A 24,718-nucleotide genomic window follows, 5' to 3' on the forward strand; every position below is an offset into this window, starting at 1 on the left:
CTCCATATCAGGAAACTTCCCACAAGGCAGTGCCATCTAATCACCTGGACTGCTCTGACTGGTTTTTGTTCTCCTGTTTTTAATATCAGAGATGTTCCAGCCAGAAGAACAATTTTCACTTTTAAATATAATCTTTAAATATAACCAAGACATAATCTTTAATATTTAAATATAACATTTAACATAATCAAGACAATCTGAATTAAGCCTTACAGAAAACCTATTAAGACCATGTATTCTGACCCAGAGGAAAATCATTCACAATTACCATGTGGTCTCCCAAACTAAAGAAAAATCAACTTTCACATTTTAAATCCAGAAGGGAAAAAAAGGGTAAAACAAACCATAGATGTGATCAGAAAGTATCAGGGCAGGTCAACCTTTTAAAAATCCAGTTTTTAAAAAAGCCACTGACTGGGTGGCTCAGTCAGTTAAGCGACTGCCTTCAGGCTTGGGTCATGGTCCCAGGGTCCTGGGATCGAGCCCCACATCGGGCTCCCTGCTCCACGGGAGGCCTGCTTCTCCCTCTCCCTCTGTACCCTGCTTGTGTTCCCTCTCTCGCTGTGTCTCTCTCTGTCAAATAAATAAAAATCTTTAAATAAAAAATAAATAAAAAATAAAAATCCAGTTTCATTCCCTAGCCCTACTATCCTTGCCTACCAACAAGTCCCCTGTGTCCAGACTCTCCCAGTCTTTACTGCCCCTCTCTTTTTGGCTCAAACTTTTTTTAAAAAACATATTTCACTAAGAACCACCTATCTGCACTCAGATTCACTTTTCTGTAATCAATGTGGAATCTTGTTCTCATGGACAAAAAAATTCTTCCCTTTTGAACTGATGCACAATAAAATTAACAAGACTGACAATACCAAGTGCAGGTGAGGATATAGAAGAAGGGGGATTTTCATGATTGCTGGTGCAGGAGTCAAACAACACAGACACTTTGGAGAAACTTGGCAGCTTCCTATAAAATAAAACACACACTTACCACGTGACCCAACAATTCCACTTCCAGGAAGTTTCCCCACAAGAATTGAAAACCTACGTCCACTGAAGACTTGCACATGAATGCAGACCACAGCTTCAATCATAACAAACACCAGAGCACAAGAAATGTGCATCAAGAGGTGAAGAAAGAGGTGAAACTGTGGTACAGCCATGTGATGAAATACTACTCCACACTGAAAGGGAGAGAATTCTTACAGTATGGACGAATCTCAAAATGTTATGCAGAGTGAGAGAAGTCAGAGAGAAGAGTACATGCCATATAATTCCACCTCCACAAAATTCTAGAAAAGGGGAACAGCCTCGAATGACAGCAGATCAGGATCTGCCTGGTTACAGGGGTAGAGATTCATGGCAAAGGGGCAGGAGGGAACTTTTGGGGCAACAGACTGATTGTGGGAGTAGTTACCTTGGCATGTATTGATCAAAGCTCAAACTGAAACCTTAAAATTTTGCGTACACTTATTGTATTAAATTATACCTCAAAATGGTTGATTTTTTAAAATCGATGCACAATCAGTGCAGACCTACAAATAAGGTGGTTGGGGCAGCTCTATTATCAAAGCAGCTCTTGAAGACCAAAGACCACAGCATTAATCTTTCATTTACATAAGGAGTAATCTTAAATACTCTTGTCTGTAAACATCCATGCACTGGGATTTTCTTTAAAGATTTCACGTTCCTCGGTCCAAAGACTCTTACTGGTAGCATTCAGCAGCACCCACGATACTGTGCATGATACCTGTATTTTGCTGCCCGTTGTCACCGTAAGGGTGCCCACTCCTGTGGTTCCCCAATCACTACACCTCAGATTGTTCTGGCCCGGCTCGGCTTTTCTAAGTGCCTAGATCCCCAACCACCTACTTAAACCCCACACGACACACAGACAATTACTGCCAATAACACTGAGTCAAACCTCAAGTGTTTCATTAAACAGAGTGCTACATGGGAAGAAACTTGTAAGTGCATCTGTTCTACAGGATTTTTCACTTAATGAAATATGAAACAGAAGCTGGGCTACCAAAGGCCACCTGCCAGAAAGGAAAGTGCATCACTAAACCAGAGCTTCAAGTTTAAACACATCTGGAAAAAAGCAGTGTTACTACATAATGACTTTCTTCAATTTGCTGGCCATTGCCAATGGTTTCTTAATACCTTGCAAGATCGAGAGCTGCCAAACTTAGACCCCTGTATCCCATACCTCCAGAGGAAGGAAGATACCTTCAACCCTTTCTATGGCTCCCAAAACTTCCCCATGTTCCCCTAAATGAGTCACTTTGTTTGTTAATGAAGACCAAAGTTACTTAGAAGAAGAGTTGGTCCAAGCAGTAAAAGCTGCTAAATTACAATATGCTGAAAATAAAAGAACACAAATACGGTGCTGACAGCTAAGGCCAGCCGAGCCCACTGAGGAAGCCGTCCACTTGCCTTTTCAGCTTTACTTCCACCTCAAGATCTGCTGAAAACGAAGATTGCAACTATGCAGAAATAGTTTACTTTACCAGCCAAAACAACAGGCTGAACTTCACTCCTGAATTATGTATTTAAGTTCACTGTTATGATTAAAAATCTTTTAAGATTTATTTATTTTAGAGAAAGAGTGAGCAAGCACACACGAGTGGGAGAGGAAGAGAGAACCTCAAGCAGACTCTGCGTTGAGCATGGAGCCGGACATTGGGCTTGACCTCACAACCCTGAGATCATGACCTGAGCCAAAACCAAGAGTCGAGGACGCTCAACTGACTATGCCACCCAGGGGCCCCTAAAAATCTTTTATTAGAGAAAACGAAACCTGAGACTTCAGAAAGTCCCCCTTACGGTAAATATGTGCAGCTCGAAACTTGAGTATCCTGTAAAAGAGGTATTTCACCCAATTAGCTCACAATACTGTTTCCCATACAGAAGTAGAAAACCAACCTGGGGGAGGGGGAGGCTCACCTAGCAGGGAAGCAGGGTCAGCTATGCAGGTCAAAGGCCTATGGCAGTGATGTTCAGCCCAGGCTACCCCCTAGAATCACCTGAGGATCCTCAGGTCATAGCTGCAAAAATTCGGAGTTCAGTGGGGGTAAGGGCGCGCCCAGGCTTCACTCAACATTTTAAACACTTTCTGTGTAACTCTGATGTGCAGTTAGGGTTCAGAATCACTATACAGGGGTGTTCCTGTAACCTAAGAAAAAAGCTCTACCACTATAGGCAATTGAGGGGTGGGAGAAATTAAGCAGACAACAGGAAGAAAGGTGAGCAGAGCTACTTTGCCACTCAGTTATACCCCCAAACCAGACAGAAGCAACTATGAAACCATTTGAAATGATTATTCACTTTATAAGAGGACCTACTGCTTGATGAACAACAACCAGGGCAGATGTTTTTAAAATGGGAACTCTTGGGGCGCCTGGGTGGCTCAGTCGTTAAGCGTCTGCCTTCGACTCAGGTCATGATCCTAGGGTCCTGGGATCGAGCCCCACATCGGGATCCCTGCTCGGCGGGAAGCCTGCTTCTCCCTCTCCCACTCCCCCTGCTTGTGTTCCCTCTCTCGCTGTGCCTCTGTCAAATAAATAGATAAAATCTTTAAAAAAAAAAAAAAAGGGAACCTTGGGGCACCTGGGTAGTTCAGTTGATTAAGTGTCTGCCTTTGGCTCGGGTTATGATCCCTGGGTCCTGGGATCAAGCCCCGCATCAGGCTCCCTGCTCAGCAGAGAGTCTGCTTCTCCCTCTTCCTCTGCCCCTCTCCACACTCAAGCTCACATACACGCGCTCTCATAAATAAAGAAAATCTTAAAATAAAAAATAACAAAATAAAATGGGAACTCTTAGTGCTTTTAAGGGTTTACTGATCACTAACAACTTAAAAGGCAACAAAGCTAAATGTCAATCAGAAGAAAAACTATCATGCAACTGGAAATAATTTAATAAAAAAAATTCCACTCCCATGCAACTTTTTAAAAATTTTATTTATTTGAGAGAGAGTGCGTTTGAGCAAAGGGAAGGAGAGGGAGGGGGAAAGAATCTCAAGCAGATTCCTTGCTGAGTGCAGAGCCCTATGTGGGTGGGGCTCGATCTCATAAACCCGAAGGAGATCGCAACCTGAGCCGCAACCAAGAGTCAGATGCTCAACCCACTGAGCCAGCCAGGTGCCCCCCATGCAACTTTTTAGACACGTCTTTTCCATGAAGACAATTCTTTTTCTTTTTTTTTTTTAAGATGTTATTTATTTATTTGTTAGAGAGAGAGGTACAAGCAAGGGGAAGGGCAGGCAGAGGGAGAAGCAGGCTCCCGGCTGAGCAGGGAGCCCCATGTGGGACTCAATCCCAGGACCCTAGGATCATGACCTGAGCCAAAGGCAGATGCTCAACTGACTGAGCCACCCAAGCATCCCAAAGACAATTCTTTTATAACTGAGCTCATTTCCATTTGCTCTTAACTAAATGAAATCTAACACTCACCTCCAATACTCTGCTTTTTCAGAAATAACCTCCCATCCAATCCAGCATCCTCTTACACTCTCCAGCTAGCCCGCCTCTCCGTCAAGCATCAATCTGTTAACATCAAGAGCTCTCTCTCACACATACACTCTGCCAGTGGCTCCCACACCCTGCAAGACTGGACTCTGCCTCCCACCACTCCCTCCTCTTCTTTCGGCTGGCCCCTCAATATCCCCCACAAGAAGTTCTCCTGCTCTCCCAGCTTCAACTGTGTTGGTGAAGTCCAAATTCACATCTTCCATGTGGACTGCTCAATCATATTGCAGTTCCATTTTCCAGGCTGCCAGCCCCACAGCACTTCACTTTTATGTTCTTGTTTAACCTTAAATTCAAAAGGCCCATTATTTTCTCAAAACCAGCTTCTACACTTATGCCAATGGCATACTTCATTGTTCTGCCAACCTCCTAGAAGAGAAACTTTGAAGATTATCTTAAGTCAGGTACCCTTTCCATCTCAAATTTCTGGGACAATGAACAAAGTATCAAAATGTTCAGAAAGCTCTACTTGGCAAGAACAAGCAACTACATGAAGTGAAAGCAGCATTCTAATTGATGCCTACCAACATCCCACACCACGGAGACCAAGAGAACAGTATCTCAATGAATCAAAGGCAGGAGTAGCACCTTTTTGAACATACATTACACCTCAACAGTAAGATTATAAAAATATGATTCATCTCTTCAATCCTGCTGTTTCTTTTACTATCCAACCCAAGCCCTGATGACCCTCCCTCCACGCGTGGCTACCTGCAAGATCAAACGGCAGCCTCTCAACACCTAGTAAAATAGCTGACACACAAGGGACCCTCAAATGCCACCAGGACGGCTAACACTCTTAAAAGAGTTTGTCACCAAACTAAACAGTTTTTTGTTGAGCACTAATAGTACAGAAGATAATAAAAAGTTATTTTAAATGTTTAAGCAATGTTTCCTGCCTCAAAGAACTTGGCCGCGGGAGGAGGAGAGGGAGGGAAGGAAGACAGATACCTAATGCATTCTGGATTACTCTCATGAGTTAGGCACTGCCTTAAAAGCATTTAATGTATAGATGTCATTTCATCATTACATTATTTCTAAAAGGCACTGATTTCTAACTGTTTTGGGGTGGTAGCAGAGCCCCTGAAAATCTGATGTAAGCAAATTAGGCCCACTCCCTGAAGAATGCACACACCCACATTTTTGCATATGATTCCAGGGACTTTAGAGACCCTCTGACACTCCTAATGTCCTATCCTACCCTGCTACTCAAAGGGTGGTTCCCAGGCCAGTAACAAGGGTATCACTCAAGAGCTTATGCAGCTCTGGAGCCCCAACTCACACCTACTGCAGCCAAATGTTCCATCAAAAAGATCCCCAGCTGATTCTTTCTGTAGTTTAGGTTTGAGAAGTACTGCTGTATTTCATTTAATCCCAGGATCCTACTCTAAGGTAAGCACTGCGTCCTGTATACCACCATCACGTAGCTCTGAACTCCTACTTTAAGTCAGGTAACCATTTATCATCCAAACTGGAGGCACAGTTCAGCGTCAAAGAATTACATTAATTATCCTGGAACAACAGGTGTAAGCCAGGATGTATGATCAACTCCTAACTGTACAGTATACAGAGATGGAATCTAAACTCTTTAGCTTGGTATAAGGGCCATCCCCACCTAAACAATCCAGCCTCACCTTGTGCAGCGAAGACCCCAGCTATTCTCCTGCCCTGAAGCCTTCATGCAAGCAGCTCACTCGTCCCTCGCTGCTGTGACCACTGCTTGCCTGTCAAGGGTCAACACGGGCATCACCTCCTCAGGGAAGTCTTCCCAACTCCTTATTTCTGCCAAAGCAATGTCACATCTCATGGTAATTTCTCATTTACCTGTATGTCTCTGTAAATGAATTGTGATCTTGTGTCTTTCAGTTCTGGATCCCAACCACTTAAGTGCTTAAGTACAATACTTAGAATCTAGTATCTGTTGACTCTGTTAAGATGAAAACACTTCAAGTTCAGAGAACTAACTGCCCAAGATCCCAGGAACAGAAGGTGGGAAAGCCAGGATTAGAACCTGGGGCTTGGGGCTATGCCAAAAAGAATACATGAATAGTTAAGGTACAATAAAATTTAATGAAGACTAAAATACAATAGGATGCCATCAGACTGTGCAGGATGACTTGCCAAGAAAAAAGGACAGAGTGTTTAGTCAGAGGAGTCCAGAAGGAGAAGGAACTGACAAACCTGGAAAAGGAGAGTGGGAAGGAATGGTCCTCCCAGATGGGACGGTAATGGATTTTGCAGCCATCCTCTGAAAGTTCATTTTCCTCCTCCCCTGCTGGTGAGTGGTCACCTAGCTCAGAAGGCTGACACACATCCACTCCCAGATCTAGATGGGAGCCTGACCTGGCATGCCACCCTCCCTTGCCCACAGCGCTTGGTTCAAGGGGGACCCAAAGGGCACAAACCTCAGGACACAGTCAAGAACTCTGGAACACACATGCACTCTCTTGTTCTGGTTGATGTGGTGTAGGCTGGACACAACTGTGAAGCCTGCATCTGCTGTGATCATGGTGTCATTTGAAGGAGAACTAGCCTTAGGAAAATGCTGACACACCAGAAGTGAGAAGAAACCAGGTCCTCAAAGACACCGCTGGACTCACTCAGCAGACCAACCCTGAAGCCTGGCCTCCCTCTGGGATTTCTAGTTCCATGAGCCACTATGTCTCTAACGTATGGTGCAAGCCAGTTAGAGCTGGCCTTTCTTTTACTTGTTACCAAACGCATCCTAACTAAAACAGGAATGAAGTGAGCAATGAAAAAGATAAAAAGGCTTATTCCACGTTCAGTGGCGGCAACCAGGGGATGCATAGAAAGTAAGATCACTCCAAAAGCCAAAACCAGGTTAATTTGAAATCTAAGCCCTACTCATTCTGTTTCCCCACACAGAATGCCCTCCTCCTTCCTCTCCATTCGCCAAAATCCTCTTTCACTGTCAAGGCTACTTGTCACTCATCTCCTTCACTCTCTGAATTACTGCTGCAGAACTTAACACGTGCACCGTACAAGCACTCGGCACTTAACTACACATCCCACAACGTGCCCCGGCTGTTCCCGATGCCTCAAACACGTGCTTAGTCACCCACTGCCCACACAGGGTAAGAGCACTTCAGTTACCCTCCTGAATAGCTCTAGCAGCAGCTAAAATAGTTGGCCTTCACCATACATTAACCAGCTTATTGACACATATTTTATGAAAAATCTTTCTCAATCTTTTTCAAGTACTTCATATGTATAACTTGCCTATGAACAAATCAGTATGTAGTTCTAAAATCCAAACATTTAGGGGCCCCTGGGTGGCTCAGGCAGTTAAATGTCTGCTCAGGGGTGCCTGGGTGGCTCAGTTGGTTAAGCGACTGCCTTCAGCTCAGGTCATGATCCTGGAGTCCCGGGAAGTCCTGCATCAGGCTCCCTGCTCAGCAGGGAGTCTGCTTCTCCCTCTGACCCTCCCCCCTTTCATGCTCTATCTCATTCTCTCTCTCAAATAAATAAATAAAATCTTAAAAAAAAAAAAAAAAAAATGTCTGCTCAGGTCGTGATCCCAAGTGATCCCGGAGTCCTGGGTCGGAGCCCTGCCTCCAGCTCTCTGCTCAGCTGCAAGTCAGCTTCTCCCTCTCCCTCTGCCCCTCCCCCCTGCTCATGTGCTCACTCTCTCTCTCTGCTCTTTCTCTCTCTCTCAAATAAATAAAATCTTTTAAAATTTTTTAAAAATAAAAAAATAAAATCCAAACATTAAAAAAATTTCATGTTTTCAGGGCACCTGAGTGGATCCGTCAGTAGAGCATTAGACTCTTTTTTTTTTTTTTAAGATTTTATTTATTTATTTGACACAGAGAGAGAAAGAGAGTGCACAAACAGGGGGAACGGCAGAGGGAGAGGGAGAAGCAGCCTCCCTGCAGTAGCATTAGACTCTTGATCTCAGGATTGTGACTGTGAGCCCAATTGGGTGTAGAGATTACTTAAAAATAAAATCTTAAAAAAAAACTTCGGGGTGCCTGGGTGGCTCAGTTGGTTAGGGCTTCGGCTTGGGTCATGGTCCTGAAGTCCTGGGATCGAGTCCAGCATCGGGCTCCCTGCTCAGTGGGGAGTCTGCTTCTCCCTCTGACCCTCCCCGCTCTCATGCTCTCTTTCTCTCTCTCTCAAATAAATAAAAATCTTTAAAAAAAAACTCATTTTGGGGCACCTGGATGGCTCAGTCGGTTAAGCGTCTGCCTTCGGCTCAGGTCATGATCCCAGAGACCTGGGATCGAGCCCCACATCGGGCTCCCTGCTCAGCAGGGAGTCTGCTTCTCCTCTGCCCTCCCCCCTGTTCATGCTCTGGCTCTCTTACTCTCTCTCAGATAAATAAATTAAAATCTTTAAAAAAAAAACAAAAAACAAAAAACTTCGTTTTAAATTACCACTAATTACTTAATATTACTTAGCAAAATATATCCCCCCCCACCCCCAAGATAATCAATGATTTAAATTCACCTTTCCATTTACGTCAATGCTTTAATCAATTGTGGGAAATAAAATAATTTACAATCAGAAACAACTAAAAAATGTATCCAAAAAATGTCCATCACTGTTTTTTGTTGTTGTTTTTTAAAGATTTTATTTGTCCGAGAGAGAGAGTGCACAGGCAGGGGGAGCAGCAGAGGCAGAGGGAGAAGAGGGCTCCCCGCTGAGCAAGGTGCCTGATGTGGGACTTGATCCCAGGACCCTGGGATCATGACCTGATCAGAAGGCAAACACTTAACCGAGTGAGCCACCCAGGCGTCCCCCATTACTATTGTTAGCATGTATAAAACAACTTGTGAATGCACCACAGTACTTAAAAATACTACTTAAGAAAAAGTTTAATAATGGAGAATATTCACAATATAAGTGGGAAAAAAAACACTAAACAAACTATTTCATTAAAGAAGAAAATGTGGGGTTTTTTTAGATTTTTTTTATTCTTATGTTAATCCTCATACATTACATCATTAGTTTTAGATGTAGTGTTCCATGATTCATTGTTTGTGCATAACACCCAGTGCTCCATGCAGAATGTGCCCTCCTCAATACCCACCACCAGGCTAACCCATCCTCCCACCCCCCTCCCCTCTAGAACCCTCAGTTTGTTAAGAAAATGTGTTATTAAAATACATTACAGGGAAGCTGCCTGGCTCCCTCTGCATCCCATTTCAACTGGTCATCCAAAGCCTCATTTCCCCTCCCCCACCCCTTTAGTGCTTCTGAGCAGGCCAGCCCTCCCTGCCTTCAGGCTCAACCTCCACCCTCCAAACCACAGGCAGCCGCCACAGCACTTTCTCTAAAATGGGAATGTGATTTTGGTCCCTAGGAACAGCCTGCCACAACTCTTCAGGAGAAAAGGCTCCAGCAGAGCATACAAGCGCTCAGGGTTTGGCACTCACCTACCTAGCCAGACCCATCAGCAAATACCCCCCACAGCTGGTGCCGCAGCTCTCTCTGCTCACTTCCACGCCGCTGTGCACACTGGAGTCTCTTGCACCAGGGGCCTTCTCTCTGGCCTCGAGGACTTCTCACACCATAGAACTCCGTCACTTCCAGAGTCTCAGCTATACCAACTATTTTCCCAACAAACCTGCGGAGTTACTCACTCTAGATTTTAAGTTGATTAGTCTCTCCCACACTCAACTGTGAACTTCCTCAATATATGGACTGTGCTGTATCTTTCACCAATTTGTTCATCAATACATACTTATTGAGCACTGATATGTTCGAGGCCCTGGAGATGTATCAGTGAACAAATCAAAGAAATCCCTGCTCTGGTTAAACTTATGCTCATCTCTGACATACAATTAGGCTCTCTACCTGGAAGGCTGACAGCTCTGTGGCTCTTGAATTGCAGGAAATAATGGCATCTGCTCTGACCAGGTCAACAAAGGATGACTGCCATGGTCCACTAACAGGGCATGGGAGAGGGGGGGCTGAAAGCACTGTATTGGCATCAGTAACTATCCTCTGATCTCAGGATTACATCACTGAGAGACAACCCAGAAAAGGAAACAAAATACCGGATTATCTGATACAGAAGTCAGTCACCTGGATTCAAGAAACTACACAACAGAGATAAAGAGAACCATGAAAAACCTTAAAAGATGCTTAGAGATCACCCATGCATTCTTTTTTTTTTTTTTTATAGTAAATGCTACACCCAATGTGGGGCTTGAAGTCACAACCCTGAGATCAAGAGTCACATGCTCTGCCAACTAAGCCAGCCAGGTGCTCCACCCACTCATTCTTTTCTTTTTTTTAAGGTTCTATTTATTTATTTGACAGAGAGAGAGAGAGAAAGAGAGCACGCGCGCGCACACACACACAAGCAGGGGGCGCAACAGAGGGAGAGGGAGAAGCAAGCTCCCTGCTGAGCAGGGGCCTGATGCACCTGATCCCAGGACCCCAGGATCATGATGTGAGCCAAAGGCAGACGATATTCAACCGACTGAGCCACCCAGGCACCCACCACCCACTCATTCTTAATGCAGACATTATAATCAATCTGAATACTTCATCAGCAGTCTATCCTTATTCAGGTGTCATTACTAAAAGGTATTTTTACGGAGGACCAATCCGTCCCTCACGGTTCTGCACACTGTGGTCCTAATCTTCATTTCCAGAATGAGAAACACCAAAACAAACCCATATGCAGTCCTGAACAAATTGAATGACAACCGGGTGTTCTCTTTATTTCCTCCAACTGGTTCCTCCGTCAAATAACTTACCCACTGCACACACAGCAGGGGCAAGACACTGTGCTGACAGTGGAGGTGCTGGAGGAGAACCAGACCTCAAGAAAGCCTTCCTGCGCCACCAGGTCACTCCCAGGGTCCTTATTCAGAGCACCTGCCAAGGCTCTAGTTAGACAACCACGTGTGTGGTGTTCCCCTCCACCAGGCAGGGCCCTCTCTGGGCACAGTGCCCACACAGGGCCCAGAAGGCTGCAGGCCTCCATGAACGGCTGACTGACTCACAGAGGAAAGACAGGGCATCTACAAAATCAAAGTTCACAGGGGCCTCAAAGCTCACTGTGCACAATACATACATGGCATTCCTTTCCTTTTTCATAGGACAGTGAAGGACTAATTAACAAAGCTAATTCAAATCTATCTTTCAACCCAAAAAGAAATCAATGTCAAAGAAACAAAATGACAGGGGCGCCCGGGTGGCTCAGTTGTTTAAGCGTCTGCCTTCGGCTCAGGTCATGATCCCAAGGTCCCAGGATCGAGCCCCACGGGATCCAGCCCTGCACTGGGCTCCCTGCCTGTCGGGAAGCCTGCTCCTTCCTCTCCCACTCCCCCTGCTTGTGTTCCCTCTCTGGCTGTGTCCTCTCCGTCAAATAAATAAATTAAAAGAATCTTTACAAAAAAAAAAAAAAGGAAACAAAATGACAATGTACTTTACTTTCTGTCCACCCGAGAAAGAAAAGCCTATTTGTTCAACATGTGCCCTGGGATAAGAGGTAGTAAACTCTTTGCAAACTCAGCTGTGGTAATTCTGTGTCCAAGACCAGTCACTAGGCTATTGCTACAGTGTCATCCTGTGTGAAGTTCAAGTTATAGTCAGCTAAGCTTCCAGCCAAAACTGTAGAGAATGCTTCTCAGATAAAAAAAAAAAAAAAAAAACACAACGCTCTTAACTCTTTCTCATTGAACGCTAGTCAAGTTAAATTTTAAAATTTAAAATTTGTGTTCCTCGCACTTAACTCATAATACATTTGTGGCAGGAAAAGCCAAGAGTTCAATAAGAAGATGGAACCAAGGGGCGCCTGGGTGGCTCAGTCGTTAACCATCTGCCTTTGGCTCAGGTCATGGTCCCAGGGTCCTGGGATCGAGCCCCGCATTGGGCTCCCTGCTCAGCGGGAAGCCTGCTTCTCCCTCTCCCACTCCCCCTGCTTGTGTTCCCTCTCTGTCTCTGTCAAATAAATAAATAAAATCTTTAAAAAAAAAAAAAAGATGGAACCAAGAGTAATTAGTTTAGGGACATCTGGGTGGCTCAGTCGGTTGAGCATCTGACTCTTGATTTCGGCTCAGGTCATGATCTTGGGGTCGTGGGATGGAGCCCAGTTGGGCTCCAAGCTCCGCATGTAGTCTGCATGAGACTGTCTCCCTCGCCCTCTGCCCCTCTCCCCCACTCTCTGTCGATCTCTCTCCCTCTATCGCCCTCTCTCTAAAATAAGTGAATTAATAAAATCTTTAAAAAAAATTATTTTAGGGGCGCCTGGGTGGCTCAGCCGTTGAGCGTCTGCCTTCGGCTCAGGTCATGGTCCCAGGGTCCTGGGATCAAGTCCCGCGTCGGGCTCCCTGCTCTGCGGGAGGCCTGCTTCTCCCTCTCCCACTCCCCCTGCTTGTGTTCCTGCTCTCGCTATGTCTCTCTCTGTCAAAAAATAAATAAAATCTTTAAAAAAAAAAAATACATAAATAAAATAAAAAAAATTATTTTAGCACGTTTGTTTAGAATTGGAGGCAAGAATTTCCTAAACTGACAAATCCATGACCGGCAACAAAAAAGGGTAACAAGAATTTCTGAAAACAAATTGGCTAAATACTGTACATACAACCTCAGAGAAATTTTGACTACGACCAGACTTCAGGATGAATCAAAAAGCTCACCCCAGCTCTCTGGGACATCAGATGGTCACAGTTCGAATGAGCCCTGCGGCAGTCTGGGCTGTTCCCACACCGTCCACACTGGGTCCCACCCACAACGCAGAGGAGCTCTACGGCTCTGGGGAATGGATCTGTACTTAAGATACTTTTGTCCCGGGGCGCCTGGGTGGCTCAGTTGGTTAAGCGACTGCCTTCGGCTCAGGTCATGATCCTGGAGTCTCGGGATCGAGTCCCGCATCGGGCTCTCTGCTCGGCGGGGAGTCTGCTTCTCCCTCTGACCCTCCCCCCTCATGCTCTCTGTCTCTCATTCTCTCTCTCAAATAAATAAATAAAATCTTAAAAAAAAAAAAAGATACTTTTGTCCCGGACAAACCTCAACACAGGCGCTAGCACACAGCAAGAGCTGGATAAATGTTGCTGAAAAGCAATTAGTCAGAAATCCCCATCTGAAGTCCCAATGTGACAGATCTTCAAAGGGGCAAAATTTTCAGGTTTTTCACGCTAGTTCTGTTCCAACGATTCATTCCACTCAGTGCTACAATTACATAGTATCACCTCTCACAGCCGTACGTACATGTATTTTTGTTGCTGTTCATACCTAACCTAGACCGAATGAGTTAAAAAATTTTATCCAAAATATGATTTAGTTAATCTTATGGTAAAACGTTCAACAAGTTAAGTGAAACAAGCTGGAAACAAAGCCATATGGAGGCTCTGAAACCTGAGCGTGGCTGCAATATCCGGGCGGAACTGCCTAAAACCCAGATCTGGGGGCCTGCCCACAAGAAGCCCTGCCCAGGAGGTCTGGCTGGCCATCAGGGTGCCAGATGATTCCCAAAGGAGAAGACTATGACCAAGAGTCACAACGTAAGAAATACTATCACACAGGATGATTCCAAATTTCCAACATCTACTATAAAAAGGACTGAAGGGAAGCATTTCAAATTATTAACCTCATTAAGTCACCTCAGGGTTGTGGGACACTATGGTTGACATGTGTTTCTTGTACTTTCTTTATTTCCAAGGATCATAAGGAAGGAACAAATGCTTGTTTTTATAAAGATGCTCCCCCCCCCCCAAATAAAGTGAATAATGTCCCCAAATGGCCTTCCCTAACAAATCCATCCAATTCTACCACTGAGGACAGTCAAGAGCTATTTGCCTAGGGGTGCCTGGGTGGCTGAGTCATTAAACGTCTGCCTTCAGCTCAGGTCAGGATCCCAGAGTCCTGGGATCGAGCCCCGCATCAGGCTCCCTGCTCGGCAGGAGGCCCGCTTCTCCCTCTCCCACTCCCCCTGCTTGTGTTCCCTCTCTCGCTGTCTCTCTCTCTGTCAAATAAATAAATAAAATCTTAAAAAAAAAAAAAAAAAAAGAGCTATTTGCCTTGCATTAATCCGCCTCAGATGTCCCCAAAAGAATGCCCTACCTTTTTCCCCTCAAAGTTCTGGGGTTTAACATGCTTGGGGTGCTGAAGTGAGCAGAAGTGCTGAATATTCCCAGATCTGGAGGACAGCCAAAAGATTGAAACCTCTGACAGCCCATGAAGTACCTCAACTAACCCCCTGGAAACCATCTCCACCAGCAATGCTAACACAGAGTGGTACTACCACTTTTTAAAACCTGTGGTTTTATTACAAAAACTGTGGGTTCCCACAGACCCCCACCTGCTTACAAGATCAAAGGCAGTCTTTGGCTTGGACTCTCTCGAGGTCCTTCAGCTCTCCTCTGACTCCTGCCCCATCACTTCACCCTAAACATCATTTCAGCCAAAAACCTCTCCCGGGTCCCTAAACAAGCCTCAGGTTTTGGGACTTGGTTCCTCTGCATACTCTCTCCCATATGCCCTTGTCCTCTTGTTTCTCTGCCCAAACGTCACCTTTTTAGAAGAGCATCTTCCCAGCTTTCCCGGATACTCAGTCAGATTGAACTCTTCCTGTTCAATCCACCTTCCACCTCAACATCTCTTGAGCCATGCCACCTCTCTCCACTGCACTCTCCCTATTTTTTTTAAAAGATTTTATTTATTTCCAGAGAGAGCGTGGAAGAGAGGCAGTGAGAGTACAGAGGGAGCGGCAGGCAGAGGAAGAAGCAGGCTCCCCACTTGAGCAAGGAGCCCAATGATGCAGGGCTTGATCCCAGGACACTGGGATCATGACCTGAGCTGAAGGCAGACGCTTCACTTGACTGAGCCATTCAGATGTCCCCACTGCACACTCTCTATAAACAAAAATCCAGAAACCCTCCTACCTAATCTTCCGATGGCCACTGTGACCCCATTATACCGAGTCTATTCTTCACAGGGCTGTCAGAGAGTGAGCCCACACTGCAACACGACTATGTGGTTCCATGCTATATAAGCCCCTCCTTCCAGGTTTTTCTCAGGATAAAGTCATTAACACCTAAGAAAGCCTATGAGGTTGGACAGACCCTGGTCCGCCTCTCCTCTTGGACACTGAGCTCTGCCTACACAGGGTTTCTGAGTCCTCTTATGTGCTCTCAATGCCCTCCAGCCACAGGGCCTATGCACAGGCAGTCCGCACTGTCTTACACAGTGCATCTCCCCTAAGGAGCCACTGCCAGGGAAACACTTCCCTGACTTCCCCAGGCCATGCCAACACGCTGTGTCCCCTTCCTTTGGGACACACTTCTCAGCTTGGAATGACACATGCAATACTGTGATTATCTGATCAGCAACTGTGTCCCTCACCAGACAGTAAGCTCCCTGGTAGGAGGGACAATGTTTTTGCTTGTCACCGAATCCTCAGTGCCTGGTACACAGTAGCCCCTCAATAACTATTTGCTGAATGAATGAATGAATGAAAATTCTTGACAATGTTCTTCACACTTCCGTTACAGGAATTACCACCCGAAATCAGGATTCACCAATTAAGCCTGTTTCTCTCCCCTCTGCTACCCTGTGAACTTTTTCTGAAGCACAGGAACTCTCTTCAGCTCTATATTCCTAATGCCCAGGCGCCAGAAATTTTTGTTTGAACAATCACAAAAGATACAAAGTCCTTTATATGTGGTTCTGAATAAAAGTGTCTGATAGCCTACACATTAATTACAAATCAAACAGAATGCTACCCTTGGAAGACCTGATTTTGCATTTGATTAGAATCAGAAGTGGCTGAATGCTGTTGCCTCTGGGGAGAGGGACCTGAGGTGGGCAATGGGAAAGTGTTTTATTTTCTGCCACTGTAGCACTTTGATTAAAACAAAGGAGGGGAGAAGAAAACCTGATTTTAATAAAAGACGGGAAAACCCAGGCTAACTACCAATTCCCCCACTATTCACTCAAGCTGGTAACCTACCAATCTCTCCAACTAAGGAAAGGTTCATCCTCTCAATAACCTCTAGTGAAGATGGGGGACCAATAGACAAGAATCTGAATTTGATTCAGATCTCTTTTTACTACACAAAAACTGGATGGCATGGCTGCTGTAACTGAGGGCTTGAATTCTTCAAAATACCATTTCTTAAAAAAAAAGTGTTTGGACATTTTATTACTCAGAAATTTCTAGAACACTTCCACAGTTCTCAGTATACTTTAACCTCCAGAATATCTGCTCCATTCCCTGGCAAAAATCAGGTAAAAAGAAGAAAATTACTATGCTTGAAGACAGGCCTTCTAAAATTTTAAAAACAAGATTTGCTCCAAACAGTTCAGCTCAGTGACCATCTGGCTAAACGGACCATACAATGGAACAACAAAAACGCCCAGGAGAAAAAAGCATGGAAAACATGTATCACCTCTGGAGTTTGTGTTTAAAAAAAATCAATACTGGGGCGCCTGGGTGGCTCAGTCATTAAGCATCTGCCTTCAGGGGTGCCTGGGTGGCTCAGTCAGTTGAGCATCTGCTTTAGGCTCAGGTCATGATCCCAGGGACCTGGGATTGAGTCCTGAATCGGGCTCCCTGCTCAGCGGGGAGTCTGCTTCTGCCTCCCTCTCTCGCTCTCTGTTTCTCTATCTCAAGTAAATAAATAAAATCTTAAAAAAAAAAAAAAAAAAAGCATCTGCCTTCAGCTCAGGTCATGATCCCAGGGTCCTGGGATCCAGCCCTGCATCAGGTTCCCTGCTACGCTGGAACCCTGCTTCTCCCTCTCCCACTCCCCCGCTTGTGTTCCCTCTCTCGCTGTGTCTGTCAAATGAATAAATAAAATCTTTAAAAAAAAAAACAAAATCAATACAGACACACCCCACACAAAATTTAGTAATGAATAACGTATTAGCAACTCTTAGTAAGATTACTATCTTTAACGTTTCAATTTGGAAGGGGGGAAACCTGGGTGGCTCAGTCGGTTGAGCATCCAACTCTTGATTTGGGGTCAGGTCATGATCTCAGGGTCCTGGGATGGAGCCCCACATCGGACTCCGTGCTCAGAGGAGAGTCTGTTTCTCCCTCTACCCCTCCCCCTGCTCATGTGTGCACTCTCTCTCTCAAATTAATAAATAAAATCTTTAAACATTTCAGGGGCGCCTGGGTGGCTCAGTCGGTTCTGTCTGCCTTCGGCTCGGGTCATGATCCCAGGGTCCTGGGATCAAGCCCCTCATCGGGCTCCCTGCTCCGTGGGAAGCCTGTTCTCCCTCTCCCACTCCCCCTGCTTGTGTTCCCTCTCTCGCCTTGTCTCTCTCTGTCACAAAAAAAATTTTTTAATCTTAAAAAAAAAAATCTTTAAACATTTCAATTTTTATTTCATACATTCACCCAGGAATTCCGTAAACTTTCATTGAGGAAGTGCTATGGCAAAGTCACCATGTGAAGCCCTATGTCTTTACCAGTCTCTTGTAGAAAAGCAGTCTGGCAAAGCAGAAAAAAACAAAGAATTCAGAAGTCCAAAGGCCTGCTTGCAAGGCCCTGATCACACATTTGACAGCCATGGGACTTCAAGTCACAAGCCGTCAGGGTCTCACTTCATTCATCTGTAAAACGGTGATGACAACACAGTGGCCATAAGGATCAAACAAGGTACAGCACTTTATAAACTATGAAGCTTACACACTGCCCAACATTCCTCAAATGTTGATTACTGTAACATTTAGTGTTTTATTATTAATACGTTCTTCCTTGTCCAATTATGGGATCTACTCAGAAGACCTACTTCAGGTCTCAAATAAATATACACATCTTGGCAGCCATCTAAGTGGAATTATTACTTAAAATATCAAGAGACATACTTTACAACACCGGGCAAGACTCTCAAAAAACTCCAGAATAGGGGCACCTGGGTGGCTCAGTCAGTTAAGCTTCTGCCTTCAGCCCAGGTCATGACCCCACCATTTTGGAATCTTCTTGGGATCGATTGGAGGTGGGGCCTGCTTCTCCCTCCCCCTGCACTTGCGCTCTCCCTCGCGCGCACTCTCTTTCTCTAACTCTCAAATAAATAAATAAAACCTTAAAAAAAAAAAAAACTCTAGAATTAAATTTCACTGTCAAATTCTCTTCCATTTCCCCTAAAGCTTCAACAAGTCATATCAAGACGAAAAAAAATTAAGATTTTCAGAAAGAAGAGGGAGAGTATTTCAATGACATAAGATGAAAGTCTCTCAAGAGAGACACTGCTTCTCTAGAGTTGTAAGATGTCTAAAATAGGAGAAACCCAAAAAAACACTAAAATCCTCTTGTTATTAGAATACCAAATAAATTCATAAGTTAATTAGTCCTAACTAAATTTAAATGAATATAATAAAATTTAAAATGCACTCCTTATATCCAGGGCAAAGGATGTCATCATGTTTCTGTGAGAACAAGTAAACAATGCAGACTATAACCTGTTACACCAAAATGCAAATCAAAATTTTCTACACAGAATCATCTTAAATGTTCTTGAGCAGTTCCATTTCAGGAGGTCTGTGGCTTGCAAATGTAACTTACACAGACTTCTAGCTTTATTCGATACATTTTACAACACAAGTATTTGTGACATGTACTCATAATAATGCAAAACCACCATTTTTGTGGACAGTGGGAGACCCAAGTGGAGAAAATAGTCTGGAAAGCTGTCCCCACCACTTCTAGCACAACCAGCAGGTCTCATCTCAGAACAACAGCTCCACGGGGGCGCACCATTCACGGCACTCTGCCCTTCCCACCCCAGCCAGCAAGCTGTCTGCATACAGTACAGAGAAATGAAACAATTTTCTTTTTTTAAAGATTTATTTATTTATTTGAGAGAGAGAGAGCACAAGCAGGAGGGGGGAGAGAGAGAATCTCAAGCAGACTCCATGCTGAGCACAGAGCCCGACGCAGGGCTTGATCTCACAACCCTGAGAAATGACCTGAGCTGAAACCAAGAGCCAGACGCATAATCGACTGCGCCACCCAGGATCCCCGAAAAAATTTACCTCATAAAACAAGAACAAATGGGGTAAGAAAATCTGCCACCATCATATATGATGAAAAGGGAGCAAAGAAAGCGGGAGGAAAGGAAAAAGGCAACTAGATGTAAAAATCAAGTACCGAAGGTACAAGAGTGGGGATCCCAGCCTTTCTCCTGGGAGCTACTTTCACTTGTAGTGCATCAGTTATGACACTCTTGAATCAGACAGTGTAGGCTTAGGAGACGTCCCTCAAGCCGGTACCAAAAACATAAATTAAGAATTAATCTGAAGAATGACAACCAATAAAGCTGCAGACAAAGCCCCAAAGGGAGGGGTCTGAGAATCACAAGAGCAGCACGCGGACACATGGCGGCAGGCATTGGGGTAACACTCCATGCACATTACCATCTAACAATTCTCCAGTAAGCCTGAAAAGGAAACTCCAGGAACACATGCTCTAATCCTCCCTGCACTACCTTACTCTCCCAGTCCTAAGCCACACCTCTAGCGACTCTATACCTCACCCACTCTATGCCCAGAAGAGGGCACCCAGAGAACCGTATGTGTCAAGACAAGAGGGCAGAATGGAGTTATTGGCCAACAGATTCTGGTTTCTCAGGTCTTCTGCTGGAATGGGGTCATGGATGAGGAACTTTCAAATAGTCCGAAAAGAGCCAGCTCATGGAAAGTCTACATTTTGAAGATCCTCACCCAGGTTTATGATCGATTCTATGATGTCTGATCCTTGAAACAAATACTATGAACATACCCCACGGGCTACCTTTATGTCACCTACACTAGTCCTTAATCCAGCCTGTAGTGACAAAAATGGTCACAAACAGACCTCGGGGGGGGGAGGGATCACTTCAATAAACGGGCAAACTGCAATCCAAGCATACGTAAGTCTTTGGAAATGAACATCTACACTGCTGAAGTAGCACTAAAGGGACAAATGACAGTAATCCAATGGCCCGAGGCCAATAAATTCCACTTCAAACAGATTTATCTGTTTTGTGCCACTCTGATACTTGCATGGGAGGCAGTAAATAGAAATGTAACAGCCTAATTACAAATCCAAAAGCGAGCTCTTCCTACAATTTCTCATGCTTTAGTATATTATCAGTAAGAAGTGTCCTCAGCAACCACCTTTCAGAATCCACTTGAAAAACCAGACCCATTAACAGCAAATACTCACATGTCTGCAATCAGTAAAAACACAAAGACGAACAAAAAAAGAACCCTGATGTAACTAATAATTCAAGTAGAGATGATACAACGTTTCTCAATTACCTGAATATTACACTCCGAACATGGCACAAAGTAAAGATGCCACGAGGTTTGTCATTAAATAATCATTAAACCTTGTAATCCTTTCCTTTCAGTTTTCCTATGTGAACCACTATTTAAATCATGCGGGTTCCACATAAAAGTGCACTGTAATGTATGTCCTAACTTTTGCTCTAGAGAGGAATTTGGAATGAGGCAGATCCGCTTAGCATTCACTGTAATTTCAATAAACAGCGGTCCCAACAAGATGGCTCAAGAGCATGAGGTCAGGGCCCTGGACACACCTCACCTGCACTGCTACTCTGTAAACCAGAGCAGCAACCATCAACTCACAAACTTTAAAGGGCATATCTAGTCTTAGGACATGTCTGGGTATTTTGCTGTCACTGTGCAAAGGAAAATCAGGATCTCCAAATATCCTGCATTTCAGATAATTTTATTTAATTCAGCTGCTATGTGAGACTCTGATAAAAATGTATCTTTTGAGAATTACTAATAGAGCTGTCAGTTATAAACAGATATTCAATGACACAGTAACACTCTGCCATATGCTGTAAATTGGATCCAAGAAATTCCACAGTATAAAATGTGGGGGATCCGCTACTGTGAGGTAATGAAAAGACTGGAGTGAGCCCGCTTCAGAGGACCAGGACAGAAGCAGCCCCGGTGATATTCAAACAGGGGGTAGGCGGCGCTGTTGAGGGAATCTCACTACAAACAACCTCAATGACCACAAAAACCTCTTCTGGTTTAAGGAAAAACTGGTCAGTTCAAACTAATTATGCCAAATCATTTCATCAGACAACAAATATTCATAAATGAGAGATGCACTTACACTTCAACTGTAAAGTTCATCCTTTGTATTTGTTACAATGTTGAAAGCTACTGGCATTAGAAATGTTTCCAAGTTCTGCACTGGTTCACTTCAATCCAGGGAACACGATTCAATCAGTAATAGGGAAACAGGATATAATCTATATAAATTTTCAAAACTGTACCCGTAACCATTCAATTTTATTATAAAACCCTTACTATTAATTTGTGGTTTTCATTCCCAATTGTAAACAAGTAATACACTAACACCGTGCTTATTAGCACATGGTAAGTGATAACTGTTTGTTGAATGAATGAATGAATGGATGACCACTGACGCTGCAGGATCCTCAGGACCAAAGGTAACTGAATGAAAACAAATTTCTTAAAACGCTCAGCCTGACTCAAGCAGGATACAACCATGAAAGCCTGTCACATGATTTCATTACTTGTTTTCATTACTATTCTTTTAAAAAGAAAATTAAGAGAAATCAAACTAATCCTCTGCCACCTTCTCCATGCTAGAACTTACCAGCATTTAGATCATTCTTAAAAATAAACCCAACAAAAGAATAAACTCAAAGAGTTACTAATATTTATGTTCAGCTGACTTCGGCCACTGCAATTTTCTAAAGATGTGTATAAGCAATATTGTAGTATAAAACATAAACACTAGAACAATGAACGCAAACGAAATTACAATTAGGTTTACATACTGTCACAGCTAATTATCATTTCAATCAATTTGCATTGTAATGGATGCTTATAATAATGGACTGAATTACGGGCACCTGGCTGGCTCAGCAGGTGGAGGGTGCAACTCTTGATCTCGGGGTTGTGAGTTCGAGCCCCACAGTGGGTGTAGAGGCTACTTACAAAAATAAAATCTTGAAAAAAAAACAATGGACTGAATTATCCCTAAGCATGTTTTCTTCGTTTCCCAAAATCACTATGCATATTACAGTACACATCAGCCCACAATCAATCTTGTACCTGTTCTTACTAATTTTAATGAGCTATGCACATTAATATTTAAGTTGAGAAAGCGGCAAATACCAAATCTCTTACGAAAATCTTTCAAGTATACATGTGTAAAAATCATTCAAACACTAAACCCCTTTTCGTGTGTTCAAAGAACCATACTAAATACTCACAAAAGCAGATGTACAAGCGAACAAAAAGTTAAAGGGGAAAACTTCTACTGCAAACTACAGTACCAAAAACGTGACAGAATTCCAGCCTCCTCTAAGATCTCATTTAAAAAAAAAAAAAAAAAAAAAGGTTCTCGCGTTTTAAATTTCACGACACACGTTAATTACAATAGCTATTAAAACCGACTTCATTTCCTAAAGAGCGAGAAAAACCAATTTACAGAGGGTTAGTATTTACCGGCCACCAGTTTTCCCAGGAGCTACTTTCACTTTCCCATATTTAAATGAAAGCACCCTGGGATGGTATAAAGTGCAGTAATCTCTAGGGATTAGATGTCGAAAAACCAGGGGTCTAGAGCGAACGTGAAAGATAACACCACGTGAGTAACTGCAATACCACAAAAGTAATTGTAACGGGGGGCGGGGGCTCGACTCTACACTCACGTCCAGCTCCCGAGAAGAGAAAGGTGCGTTCTACCCTTCTTCCCACTGCGGCATTATAGTACACGGCCCCTAAACTTTAGATACAGCTGAGACAGGGCGCGTTAGTGTCAGCCAGGCTGGGATGGATTCGTGCAAAAGATGTCACTCTGGTGCAAGTAAAAGTACGGTCCTGGCGACTCAATTTCCAGTTCTCTTTGCAACAGTCACCTAAGGCTGCTCCTCGGCGACTCGAGTCCGTAAACCAGAAAAGCAGCAAACCCCCCGCGGTCAATCAAGCTGAGGAAGCAACCTTCGGGGACATGTGGGCAGCGAGGCACCCCCACGCCCTGGGGTCCCGCTCGGCGCGGAGCAGCGAGCCAGGCGCCTGGAGGGCCCTTGCCGCTGCGGGGCCTCCCGCAGCACCCCCTCCCCGGCTGCCTCTCCGGGGCGCCCAGGGCCCCTCCGCACCCCCAGCTCCCCCGCGGCCCACCCGGAGATTAACCCCTTCGCGTCCCCGTGCCCTCCGCGGGGGCCCGACGCCCCTCCCCGCTGCTCCCCCGCGGCCAGGCCCTGAGGGCTCCGCGCGGGGCGGCGGCGGGCGGCCGGGGCGCGGCGGCGGCGGCGGGCGGCCGGGGCCTAGTCCGGGGCAGCGTGTCCCAGCGCCCTCCCCCACTCCCACACGCTCGCTCCGGGCGGGGCGCGCCCGCCCGCCCCGGCGCCGCCCGCCGCGGCCTGGGGCCGCCCCCGCCCGGGACGCGGGCCGCCGGCTACCTGCGGGTTGCGGAGGGCCATGGCGGCCCGTTTCAATGAGCCTCGGCGCTCGTCCGACTCCTCACGCTGCTTCCCCCGCCGCCGCCATCTTCTCGCCCGCACATACACACTCGCATCGGCCGCCGCGCCTGCGCACTGGCTGCGCGCCGCGGGGCGCGGGGAGGCCGGGCGCGCCGGGCGCGTGCTGCGCCTGCGCGGCCGACAGGTGGGCGTGCGCGGCGGGAGCCGGCCTGGTGGCCTGCGAGCCCGCGCCCCTCGGCGTCGCCGGGCCCCGGGCGGCGCGCTGGGGGTCCCGGGCCCCGGCAGCGGAGCCAGAAAGGGGAAGGACGGGGGGCGGAGGTGGTAACGCCAAATCGCCCAGCCGGTCCGGGCTTCTCACCTGCTAGGAGGCCACCCGGGTGCTGGGCGAGACTCGCGACAGTCCGAGCCTGAGGCCGGCCCGGGCCCCGGAGCCGCAAAGTCTCCCTGGGCCGGGGTCTCCCAAGCGAGCGCCGAAGGTCCCGGAGGAGTCCCCCTGTTGACGGCGATAACACTTCCGTCCATTCATTCATTTATTCACTCTTCATTGCACAAACATTGCCTGCGCGCCCACTCTGTGCCACGCCTATTGCCAGGCAGTGGAGAAAATTCAAATAAAACGCACGCGTAAAGCGCTCAGCATTGGGGCCTGGCGAATAGTAAGCACGCAGGAAGTGCGACCTATTACACACATACTTGCACGTATGCAGACAGACCCAACTTCTGGGTCACTGGACCCAGCAACAGTGAGCCCCCTCCCCGACCACGCAGTTTGCCATCTGATTCGGCCCCCTT

At 45.5% G+C, this 24,718-nt stretch overlaps 1 protein-coding gene across 1 annotated transcript in view; it reads right to left on the reverse strand.

Annotated features, from left to right (window-relative positions):
- The window catches only part of USP10 (ubiquitin specific peptidase 10), a 74,912-nt gene extending 50,852 nt beyond the window's left edge, over positions 1–24,060 (reverse strand). Inside the window, exon 1 of the mRNA XM_045890639.2 lies at positions 23,906–24,060. Within this exon, the coding sequence (XP_045746595.1) occupies positions 23,906–23,926 (21 nt within the window). The 5' untranslated portion in view covers positions 23,927–24,060. The remainder of the gene's footprint in view (positions 1–23,905) is intronic.
- Positions 24,061–24,718: the final 658 nt, after the last annotated feature.

The sequence above is a fragment of the Mirounga angustirostris genome, unplaced genomic scaffold, assembly GCF_029215605.1.
Source record: "Mirounga angustirostris isolate CCGP_5_RB_7025 unplaced genomic scaffold, mMirAng1.0.hap1 SCAF_16, whole genome shotgun sequence".
In the NCBI taxonomy this organism is placed as follows: Eukaryota; Metazoa; Chordata; class Mammalia; order Carnivora; family Phocidae; genus Mirounga; species Mirounga angustirostris.